The 12,644-nt window shown below is 39.7% G+C and overlaps 1 protein-coding gene across 4 annotated transcripts in view; it reads right to left on the bottom strand.

Annotated features, from left to right (window-relative positions):
* The window catches only part of HTT (huntingtin), a 211,461-nt gene that overhangs the window by 22,457 nt on the left and 176,360 nt on the right, over nucleotides 1–12,644 (bottom strand). For all 4 annotated transcript variants that reach the window (XM_027836315.1, XM_027836318.1, XM_027836316.1 and 1 more), the window contains 3 exons: nucleotides 1,913–2,043; nucleotides 1,631–1,760; nucleotides 68–223 (listed from right to left, as the gene is read on the bottom strand). In XM_027836315.1, coding sequence (XP_027692116.1) covers nucleotides 68–223; nucleotides 1,631–1,760; nucleotides 1,913–2,043 — 417 coding nt within the window. The remainder of the gene's footprint in view (nucleotides 1–67; nucleotides 224–1,630; nucleotides 1,761–1,912; nucleotides 2,044–12,644) is intronic.

Here is a 12,644-nt window from a genome sequence, read left to right as displayed (position 1 = left end):
AACTGAAGTTGTTTCATATTTAAAAAAATTTTTTAAAGGGCCGGCACCAGAAATACTCTTATCTTACCATGCCCAGAACTGCAGCGGCTTTACAAGTGGCTGGTACTAAGTACTGAAGGAGAATTTCATCTTCCGAAGGATGCACCCTTCGAAGCTCAGTCAGTGTCAAGTACATCATCTCAAATTGATTCCTCTCCGTAAACAAGTCTGAGACTGCCAGGAGCTAGACACGAACAGGCACCATTCCAACAGAGGGGGACAATTAGGTTATCAAGGACATAAAACAAGAGTTAAAAACACTGCCAATGAGGATGGATGTTCGACTGTAACTGGTAACACAAAGGGAACAACAGAGTCTGAGGGGCTTTGGGGTTTTAGAAATGAAATAGAAATCTTTGAGATCAAACTTTTGAGATGTTTTTGTTGTTGTAAGGACCCATAGGAAACAGAAGAAAGAAGGCTGGAATTGGAGTCAGGACTCCTGGGTTGAAAACTGTCTCTGGCATTTTAAGTGAGCTTGGACATGTCACTTCCTCTCTAAGCCTCAGTTTCTCCTCTGTAAAATGAAGCGATTGGGTTAAGTGATTTCTAAATTTCCTTTCAGCTCTAAATACTATTCTCTGAAAAACGAGGATAACATGGACACTATTTCAGAAGTACTCTGTTATGAAGATTAATATTATCTTTCTTTCTTTTTTTTTTTGCTTAGGCAATGGGGTTAAGCGACTTGACCAGGGTCACACAACTAGTAAGTGTTATGTGCCTGAGGTCAGATTTGAACTCAGATCCTCCTGACTCCAATAATATTATCGTTCAAATTATCTAAGTTCCTATTTCCTTAGCTGCTGATTGAAAGGTTAGAAAAATCTGTATTTTAGCTGTGGAAACATCACAAGAAGAAAGTTAGCTAGCTTACTATTTACCAGGTGCTGGAAATCTTTCCCATGTGGACAGAGGATCTACAGAAAGCTTCAAACAGACAATTGCCCAAAATCACACCAAAGCTCTTTTTCAGTGAATTTTTTTTTCAATCCTTCTGACTACACCAAGGAGAAAGTCTTAATTGTCCTAATGGTGTATAATACTCTAATTGTAGCAATGGTATTTAATAATTAGTAAGGCATAATTCTTTCAAATTCTTTAATTCTTTAAAAAGGAGAAAAGGGAAGCCAATTAGAATAGGGAACAGGAGGTGACAAATATTTAAAACTAAAATTATAGATTAAGAATCCTAAAATGAAAACGTTAACATTATTAATAGCAACAGCTATAGCAATACCTGTAACACTTTAGAAATTTTCTAACAAGTTAGAAAATGCTTTCACATGCTGGATTTCATTAGACGCACATGATGGCCCTCGTGAGGGAGGTTCGGCAGGCATATACCTCTCTTCATTTTACCCATAAGAAAATGGAAGGTCAGCGGGGTTACATGGCTTGCCCAGAGTCACAAAGTTAAGCGATCAAATACAGAAATGGAAATCTAATCAGCCTTTTCAATCCTGATCCACAGCTCTTTCCACCAAATGAAAAGGTCGGGTTGGCAGCTCATTTTTGTTTGGCTTTGGTTGCTATTGCAGGGCAGGCCGAAGAGGGTGCCAGAGAGAATGGTAAGGAAAAGGGAACTTACAGATCTCACTACTTCACTGATCAGAATGACTGGAGTTCTTTTGGCTGAACTTGATGGGAGTATCCACTGAGTGTACAATTCAAGCAAAAACTGAGAACAAGAATGTATATCAACTCCAGCCCGGTGTTTCCTGCAAAAAGGAAGAAACTAAGTATTCTCTCAAATTCTGAAATATTTTGCCAAGTCTTATTCTGGGAGTTCATTTTCTTCCCCAACAACACACAAATGGATCTTCTGACAATTTAAGAAAATTGATTAACAAAATAAAACTGTGTTGGAAACCTGGAGTTTATTGGAGATGTTGGGGGCGAAGAAGGGGCAGGAAGGTCACCCTCATCTTCTTCATCTTCATCCCATTCTTCTTCTCTCAATGGGGTGATGTTATTTCCCAGCCACATAGAGTGTATAGAGACCTGAAAATACACAAAACAACAACATGGAGAAATACTTTCATTTTTTTCCCCTAGTACAAAAAATTAGAAAAGCATTTAAGCAGACCACTATTACTCAGCTCTGTGGCAGACACAAAATTTAAAAAAGATGTGGTCCCTACACTGTAGACCCCTCAAGGCCCTACAGCCTAGTAAAGGGAGATGACACCTAAACAGGTAATTAAAATGCATGATTTATTTGATAGATGTGGTGTAGAATTACAAAACAAAACAAAACAAAAAGGTCTGGCAGAGCAAGAACAAGAAAGGCTTCGTGGAGGAGGTAATATTTGGGTTAGGCTTTAAAAAAGAAAGGATATCTATGAGCAAAGAGGGAAAGAGAACATATTTTAGGCATAGAAAACATGGGCAAAAACTTAAAAATATCACTTTGGGGAACTAAAAAAAATTAAAAGCAGAGTATATTTTAGAAGATAATAATGTCAAGAATCTGCTTTTTAACTGATTCACAAAGGCCAGATTAGCTAAACCTCTTGTGCAGCCCAGGGTGAAAGACAGAGATTAGTATTTTGCTCAAAACAACACATGCTTTCTGCACAACTCTAGACCTTAGTTTTCAGAGATCTTCAAATGGAGTCAAGGATGGAAAATATTGGGCAACATTCCCACTTGCAGGCCTCTGAATGGGCACTGTGTAAAACACTGCCTTCTTAAACTTCAGCCTCATTCCTATTTTTCCTCAGCTATAAGAAGCTACCAATAAGGGAGCAGGGGAAGAGAAGGCACAGTTTTTAAAAGTCCCAAGCCCACCCCTTTTAGTTACACCAAAGATCCTCATGAATTCTGCTCTCCATCTAGTGGCTTCCAGGGAGAAGTTAGCTGGCCAGAAGACAAATAAGAGACTGAGGAATCTTGAAGATCCTAGTTCCAATTCCCAGGCTTTTAGGCATATACAAGTGAAGAGGCACAAACACAATCTGTGTCCTTCAAAGAAATGGATCTCTACCTCCAGAGCTAAAACACAGGTTCTTTTAGATTACCTACACTCTAATATTAATCTCTGTGAATTTGAAGTATTAGAAAGAGTGGAAAAGGCAGCTGGGATCCATTCTGAATGCAGAGGCCAAGGGAGAGAATAAATTACAAAACGTAATTTCAAATGGAAAGAAAATTAAGGTCACCTAATCTAACCTTCTACCTCAATGTGAGCAATACTACAGTCATCCATCCTGATAATTCAGACACAAAGGCCTCCCTAATTAATTGCAGTGTAATAAAACATTAAATGTTAGAAAATTAAACCTTATATTAAGCTGAGATCTGTTGTTCTGTCCTCTAGAGTTGCACAGAATAAATAATTCTTCCTTCCACATAACACTAATAGTTGATTGTCAGGTAAGTGTTTGCTTGATGGCTGCAGGGAGGAGGTGAAAGCATCCAACCATTCCTGACAAGGTGGGGCAGTCCCTCCCTCAGAGGCCTCTCACTGAACAAAGATAACGTATCCTACACAACACAAGTCTGGCCCATAGATGCTCCCAGAGGTCCTGGCTGGTGGATCAGGGAATACTAGAAGGGTGGCAGCCCAGGGCCATTTTTCCTCTCCCCTGTGTCATCTTTGGAATAGCCCTAGTACTGCGCCCACTTAGGGTCACCATTTTTATGTTGACGTGGTATCCTAGTGCTGGCTGGAGAGCTAAACCAGTCAAACTAGGTTTAACCAGCTCACAACTGACCACTCAGCCCTAGATCCCACGAAGGAATCACTGAGCTGGTGACATACTCATCAGGTATCCAACTGTATCACCTTTGCCCTCTTCCATCCCTCAGTGCTCCTGGACCCATGTCTTTGACCAATGAGTTCAAATTCTGCTTCAGACACTAACTTGCTGTGTGACCCTGGCAAATCAGTTAACCTCTCTGTGTGTCAGTCCTCATCATTAAATGGGAACAACAACAACCCCAAGTCACAGATGGCTCAGATGAATTAACATATTAAACACTCTGTAAACCCTAAAACACTACACACATGCTAGCTACTGTTATTGTTACTCTCTTCTAAGCTACAGGTGATTTAATTGGCATTAGTAGAGGGAATTTTTTTTCTTTTTTGCTTTTTTGGTGAGGCAATTGGGGTTAAGTGACTTGCCCAGGGTCACACAGCTAGTACATGTTACGTGTCTGAGGCTAAATTTGAACTCGGGTCCTCCTAAGGCCAGAGCTCTATTCACTGCACCACCTAGCTGCCCCTGAGGAAATTTCTATACCACCAAAATCATAAAAGCTTGATAAGCTTGACAATCTTACCTACGCTGGCTACCACGCCAATCTGACCTTGCAGCTCACTGAAACTGACACTTTTTTTCATACAAGCTCCTTTTAGACTAGCACACACAGCTCTGTACTCAGAGAACTGAAATTTAAACTTAGGATCAAAGCTTTGCAACTATCCCTGAGAAATTCATCTTGCTCATTTGAGCCCTCTTACAGATTTTGTTGAAAATGTTGATTCTTTTATTCAGTATATCAAGCAGAATTAGGAGCAATGGTTGGAAGCTACAAAGACCAAATCAGGCTAATCATATCCCAACAGACTATACAGTTTAAAAAACTATTAATTTGAATCTTGAACTAATCTTGAATTTTGCACCCCATGTTTCTCCATCTTTTCCCTCAAGAATTTCAAGGCACACACTCAAATACTTTGATGAATTCAAACTAAGGATTATGGGATTCAGTTTACTAATGTAGTAAATCTATCAGAAAATGACATGAAGCTAGTTTGTCATGACTTGGTATCTATAAACCCAAGCTGACTTCATTAATTTCTTTGCCAAATTCCCATAAGATATTTGTCTAATGATCTGTCAGATAGTTTGCCCAAATACTCAAACTCACAAGTCTAAAGTTTCTAGAAGTGGGGGGGGGGGGGGAGAAGGGCACATGTTTGTTTGTTCTTTTTTTGATTTTTGACAACTAAAGTAGTTACTGGTTTTTTCTGGCACACCTACTGCTCTCTTTATAACTCTCAAAAATTACTAATGCTAGATCTGCAATCAAATCTGTTCTTTTAATCTGTGTGTGTGTATGTCTCTGTCTGTCTGTCTCTCTCTCTCTGTCTTTCTGTGTGTGTGTCTCTCTCTGTCTCTCCCATTCTGCTATAATAGGCCCGGAATCCAGCCAGTGGAACTCTATACACCACCTGCTCAGTCAGATAGTATATGCAATACCTGCCTCTCTCCCTCCCTCCCCCAACTCCCCTCCCTGTCCCCACCCCCACCCCCCCAGGATGTAATTTGTTTGAGCCTCGAGACTTAAACTCATCCACAGCAAACAGCTGCTCTTTGACAGGACCTCTGTGGTATCTCTCACATCAGTTCTTTCCTGTATCCCCAATGCCACCCCATAGTAAAGGATCTCGTTACCAACCACTTGTGGAATTAAAATACTATAATCAACTATTGCCTTCAATAATAAAAGTGAAGCTACAAAGTTTCTCCATGTGCTGTAGAAAGAAGCAGAAATGGCACAGAAGAAATCAAAGCCAGAAAGAACACCTGAAATGGGCTATGTACATATAAAACAGGTTCACAGCAGAGGTGAGACAATTTTGAAGGTGTTGATGGACTGATCCTCAAGATATCTGAAAAAGAAGACACTAAGCATTTGGAGAAAAAAAATTCACGGATATTAATATGACCAAAGCAGGACAATTTAAGAAATAAGCATAGGTAAAGAAGAAACAAAATCATCACTTTTAGCAGGTGACATGCTCGTGTACATACAGAATCCCAGAGTCAACTAAAAATCAATTGAAACAATAATCCTAGCAAAGTTGCAGGATATGAAATAAATCCACATAAATCATAGGCATTCCTGTATAATACCCAAAGAGGCCAAAAGGAAAAATAAGAAGAACTTCATTCAAATAACTACAGAAGCAATAAAATATCAGAGAGTGTATCTAGTAAGATTCACCAGGCATTATATGATTTCAAAGGTCGCCAGGTGGCACAGTAGGTAGAGCACTGGCCTGGAGTAAGGAAGATCTGGCCTCAGAAACTTACTAGCTCTGTGACCCTAGGCAAGTCACTTCACCTGTTTGCCTCAGTTTCCTCATCTGTAAAATGAGCTGGAGAAGAATATGGCAAAGCCCTGCAATGTCTTTGCTAAGAAAACTCCAAATGGGGTCACAAAAAATTGAACATGACTGAAAAACGACTAAACAACAAGAAACATTGAAATGAAAAGTCTCAGGGAAACTGTGAGGATCTGTATGAAGTGATGTACATCAAAGTAAGCAGAAGATAGAAAAGACGTAAAATAAGGAGGAGAGAATAAATAGCAACATTACTGAGGGAAAAAAAAGTTTAAAAGACAATAAATTCTTATCAATATAATGGTAACCATAAGTCCAAAAGAATGAAGATGAAACATAGCACTCACTTTCTGTCAGATGATAAATTTAAAATGCAGATATGTATTTTTGAACAAAGCTAAAACACATACTTTCCAGACAGGTTTTTCCAGAGTGTGCATCTATCTATTGAGAAATTTATTTTCCTTTTCTCTCTGTTTTTTAAAAATTTTGTTCAATAGGGAAAGAAATAGTGGGAGGCAAATTAATAAATGAAAAAACTTTTAATGAAACAAAAGAATATATTAATAGCTAGAGTAATATATATATCTACGTCCACATTTTTAGAAAATCTTTTCTTTTTTTTAGAATAATCTTCACATATATCTATATGGGCAGCTACATGGCATAGTGGATACAGTGCCAGGTCTGGAGCCAGGAAGACTTATGTGTGTGACCCTGGGCAAGTCACTTCATCCTGTATGCCTCAGTTTCCTCATCTGTAAAATGAGCTGGAGAAGAAAATGGCAAACCACTCCAGTATCTTTGCCATGGAAAACCCCAAATGGGGTCACAAAGTGTTGGACACAACTGAAATGACTGAACAACAACAATATCAAGGAATTTCTTCATGAAAGTCTCAGAAGGGAAAAGGGTTGTGGGAAGATAGGCATATTCATAGGTATTTTGATTTTTTATTTATTTTGAAACAATTTGTGAAGACTAGAATGAGAGATCAATAGAAGGCACAATAATTTTACTGTTTTTTTAAATACAAAATAAAATATGATAAGAACACCCTACTTCAATAAAAAAAATTTCCCATAAATTAAGAAAAAACATTTTAAAGAGTAAAATCCTATACATTTAAAACATATCCCACAACCGAAAATTGCAACCACTCTGAAAAGTGATTTGGAATCATGCTGAAGAAATGACTAAAATATGTAAACACTCTGATCCTGAGTCCCCACCACTAAGCAAAGACCACAGAAAAGTCAAAAACAGAAAGAAATACCCGTGTACTCCAAAATATTCACAGTAGCACTTTTTGTGGTAGCAAAGAACTAGAAATAAAGTAGATGTTTATGAATTGAGAATGGTTAAACTCACTGTAGTATACAACTATCATAGAAAATTACTGTACCATAAAACAAGGAATATAAAAAATCCGGGGTCTTGGAGATGGTGGAGTAAAAGCAGGAACTCACTTGAGCTCTCCCCCAAATCCCTCCAAATACTCGTAAAAAAATTACTCTAAGTGAATTCTAGAGCAGCAGAACCCACAAAAAGACAGAGGGAAACAAATTTCCAGCACAAGACAACCTGGAGAGATGGGAAAGGTCTGTTGTGCCAGGCTGGGAGAGGAGCGCAGTTCAGCTTGGGCCACGTAGGCAAAGACCAGGGCCCAGCAAACCCGGAGTAGGCCTCAAGAGACTGAAACAAGGGGAGCTGTGGTGGTTTCCAGACTTCTCAACCCACAAACACCAAAGACAATTCAGAAGGTCAGTGGGAAAGGTCTGTCAGACCTGGGTGAGAGGAGGTCCAGTCCTGGCCCTCGTGCAGCCCTGGGGTGGCAGCCACAGCAGCAGCGGCTGCTTCTGGAGCTCTCAGCCCACAGACAGTGGAGGGATCAAGCGGCTGATCAGAGGGTGATTGCAGGGATCTCTGCTGGCACTGAGGCAGGATTCTTTGCCAATACTTGGATCTGGGTCCCAGTCCTGGGTGGCAGTCCTGGGGTGAGGAGGAGCACTGGCATAGCAGAGCTTGTGGCAGCAGTGGAGAGGGAACCCTCCTCTTATTTCCAGGGCAGAAAAGAGTGCTTGTGGCCACTCATAGACCAAAGCACAGGCCAGGACAGAAGAAAACACCTCTCCTTAGAACATACCACCTTGGAAGAACTGAAAACTTACAGGTTCCCAGAAGTATCTCTGAAAATGGCTGCACAAAACCCTTGAAGCTTGGGATAGTATACCCTCCACAATGGAAGTAGAGCCCTACCTTAACAAAGAGTTTAAAAGTCAAGCAACTGGCTGGGAAGATGAGCAAATAGAAGAAAAAAGAATCTTACTTTAGTGACAAGGAAGATCAAAACATACAACCAGAAGAAGACAACAAAGTCAAGGTTCCTATATCCAAAGCCCCCAAGAAAAATATGAATTGGTCTCAGGCCATAGAAGAGCTCAAAAAGAATTCTGAAAATCAAGTAAGATAGGTAGAGAAATTGGGAAGAGAAATGAGAGTGATGGAAGAAAATCATGAAAAAACAGTCAACAGCTTACTAGAGGAGACCCAAAAAATGCTGAAGAAAATAACACCTTAAAAAACAGACTAGACCAGATGGCAAAAGAGGTCCAAAAAGCCAGTGAGGAGAAGAATGCTTTAAAAATCAGAATTAGTCAAATGGAAAAGGAGGTCCAAAAGCTCACTGAGGAAAATAATTCCTTAAAAATGAAAAGAGCAAATGGAAGCTAGTAACTCTATGAAAAATCAAGAAATTATAAAACAAAACCAAAATAATGAAAAAATAGAAGACAATGTGAAATAGCTCACTGGAAAAACAACTGACCTGGAAAATAGATCCAGAAGAGATAACTTAAAAATTATTGGACTACCTGAAAGCTAAGATCAAAAAAAGAGCCTAGACATCATCTTTCAAGAAATTATCGAGAAAAACTGCCCTGACATTCTAGAATCGGAGGGTAAAAGAGAAATTGAAAGAATCCACCAATCACCTCCTGAAAGAGAGCCCAAAAGGAAAACAACCAGGAATATTATAGCCAAAGTTTAGAGTTACCAGGTCAAGGAGAAAATATTGCAAGCAGCCAGAAAGAAACAATTCAAGTATTGTGGAAACACAACCAGGCTAACACAAGATTTAGCAGATTCTACATTAAGGGATCAGAGGGCTTGGAATATGATAACCTGGAGGTCAAAGAAGCTAGGATTAAAACCAAGAATCACCTACCCAGCAAAACTGAGGGTAATCAATGAGGGGGAAAAAAATCGACATTCAATGAGGTAGAGGAATTTAATGCATTCTTGAGAAGCCAGAAGTAAATAGAAAAACTGACTTTCAAATATAAGACTCAAGAGAAGCATGAAAAGGTTAAAAGGAAAGAGAAATCATAAGGGACTTATTAAAGTTGAACTATGGAAAGATGATATTTGTAACTCATGAGACCTTTCTCATGATTAGGCTAGTTGGAGGGAATATATATAGACAGAGGGCACAGGGTGAGTTGAATATGAAGGGATAATATCTGAACAAAGAAAAAAAAGAAAATTAAGGAATGTACTGGGAGAAGGAGAAAGGGAGAGGTAGAATGGGGTAAATTTTCTCTTATAAAGGAGGGAAGAAAAACTTTTACAGTGGAGGGGAAGAGGGGGGAGGTGAGATGGAATGAGTGAACTTTACTCTCATCAGATTTGGCTTAAGAAGGGAATAACATACATACCCAATTGGGTATGGAAATCTCTATCTTACCCTACAGAAAAGTAGGGTGCAAGGGGATTAAAGAGGGAGGGGTGATAAAAAGGAGGGCAGATTGGGAGAGGGGGTAACCAGAAGCAAATACTTTTGGGGGGGGGAGGCAACTGGGGTTAAGTGACTTGCCCAGGGTCACACAGTAAGTGTCCAGTGTCTAAGGCTGGATTTGAACTCAGGTCCTCCTGACTCCAAGGCCAGAGCTCTATCAATTTGGGCTCCAGAAGCAAACACTTTTGAGGAGGGATAGGGACAAAGGAAAGAATAGAATAAATGGGGGCCGGGATAAGATGGAGGGAAATAGAGTTAGTCTTTCACAACATGACTATTATGGAAGCGTTTTGCATGACTGCAAATGTATGGCCTATGTCGAATTGGTTGCCTTCTCAGTGAGAGTGGGTGAGGAAGGAGGAGGGGAGAGAATTTGGAACTCAAAAGTTTTAGAAATGAATGTTTAGAAATTGTTTTTACATGCAACTGGGAAATAAGATACACAGGAAAAGGGGTATTGAAATTTATCTTACCCTACAGGAAAATAGAAAGGGAAGGGGATAAGGGAAGGGGTGGGGTTGGTCAATAGAAGGGAGAACAGATTGGGTGAAGGGAGAATGAGAATGCAGGCCTTAATGGGGTTGGGGGGGAGGGGAGGGATGGGGAGAAATTTTGGAACTCAAAATCTTGTGGAAGTAAATGTTGAAAACTAAAAATAAATAAATAAATAAACAAATGTAAGAAAAATTTCAGGGTCTCATGGGAAGACTTACATCAACTAACAGAGAGTGAAGTAAACAGAACCAGAAAAAAACATACACAATGACAATAATGTGAATAGAAACAAAAAAAAATCAAATAAAGCAAGCAAACAAAAAGAAAACGGCATTTAATTGTAATGATCAAAAAGAATGGTTTTGGATAAGAGTTGAGAAAATATACTTCTTTCTCTCCTTTGCAGAGGCAGGGGACTATGGGTGTGGAATATTGCACTGTCTGACACAGTAGATATACTGGGAGGTGGGGAGTTTCTCTTTTTTAAATTCTTTGTTACAAGGGATGCCTTAGATGGGGAAGGAAGAAATATACAGACATAAAGGTGATATGAAAACAAAAGATATCAATATATTTTTAAAAATCACACTGAATTAAACTGACTCAGAATTAACACTGATTCAATTTTGTCTCCGACTTCCTCGATCCTCAAGAAGGCCAGATGAATAACTTCCTTTAAAGTACCATGAATTTTGAATATAAGACTTCCCTCCAGGGACACAAATGGCAATGCTCTTCCCCACTGTAGATCACAACTCTTCTGAGTTTTTGACCAAAAAGAATATGTCATTTTTAGTTAAGTGTTTAGTGATTAGCTTCTCTGGAATGATCCTTGTACAATGGTGAAAGATCAGTGCATGCTGGGCCTGTTTAGAAGGCTTCCATTTTGGTAGAGCTTGCCAGAGTCTGTCCCCTGCCAGCATACAAACATCAAGAACTCAGATTCACATCTGTGACACAAGAAAGCCTTGGGAAAGCCTTTTCACTGGAAATTTTAATTCACCACAACCTTTAAAAAAATAACACACACACATACATACAGCATTGTGCATGTTATCATATGCTTACTCTGAGATCTATTTCAAGTCTAAACTCCTCTTCATGGCTTTCTAGGATTTTTATTATACGATTCCAGCCCAACTTACTACCCAGGCTCATTTCATGGCATAATAAAGAAGCTCTGTTCTATTCAGGTTAGTCTCAAGAATGTATATTCCCAGAGAGGATTCTGGGAAGATGGCACAGTAGGACAAGAAATACCAGGCTCACCAAATTTCCCCCACAAATAAGACAACACATCACCTCTAACTAAACTTACAGCAGCAGAAACAATTAAATTATTCTCTCCCTCCATCTGGGTAGGGAGGGAAGAAAGGAGAGAATTTGGAACTCAAAGTTTTAAAAATGAATGTTAAAATTGTTTCTACATGTAACTGGGGAAAAATACAAATAAAATGCTAAAAAAAAAAGAATTTATATGCTCTAAAATATTTATAGTAGGTCTTTGTGGTGGCAAAAAAGGAAACTGAGGGGATACCTCTCAATTAGGAAATGGCTAAAAAAAGTTATATATGATTGTGATGGAATACTACTGTGATGATGGTAACGGGTAAAGCAGTTGTCCTCCTAAGACAACTTGAGAAGATCTTAGGAAAACCAACTTCCGGGACGGAGGTTCTGACTATGTGAAGTGGAAAAATCTCCAGGCAGACTCCACTAATTAACAAACAACAAGACATGGGGGGAGCCAGGTCAGGTCTCAGGAACTCTCACCTCACAGACACTGTGAGGTTCAAATCTGAGCAGAGGAAGACTGAAGGACCCTCTGATGTCACAGAATGCCAGGCCCAGCTGTGCTGACCAGATGTGGTCTCCGGCTATGGATGTGGGCAAGGAGGAGTGAGTGTGGTTGCAGAGGAGCCAGGGCCCGGCTGGCTGTGGTCGCTTGTAGGAGAGGTGGGTCTTTGGTTTCGGTTCCAGGTCAGAGGAGAGAGCTGAAGTTTGCAGCCACAGGAGGGATGATAGGGAGCAAGAGTGTTTGCAGGACAGTGTTACTGGGGGTGCTAGCCCTGGCTCAGAGGCAAAAGGAGTGCCTGAGGTCGGGCCACCCGAGAAAACAACAGTACAAAAAGCCTAAAAGTCTAAGGCATAATCCCCCACACCTTGGGACTAGAACCTGACTATAATAATAAGCCGCTAAAAAAATAATAATGAGTAAGGAAAGGAGAAAGA

This window comes from Vombatus ursinus, unplaced genomic scaffold (assembly GCF_900497805.2).
Source record: "Vombatus ursinus unplaced genomic scaffold, bare-nosed wombat genome assembly UNPS02014818.1, whole genome shotgun sequence".
NCBI classification, from domain to species: Eukaryota; Metazoa; Chordata; class Mammalia; order Diprotodontia; family Vombatidae; genus Vombatus; species Vombatus ursinus.
Note: the sequence above shows the minus strand (reverse complement) of the source record. Positions and strands in the feature narration are given on the sequence as shown.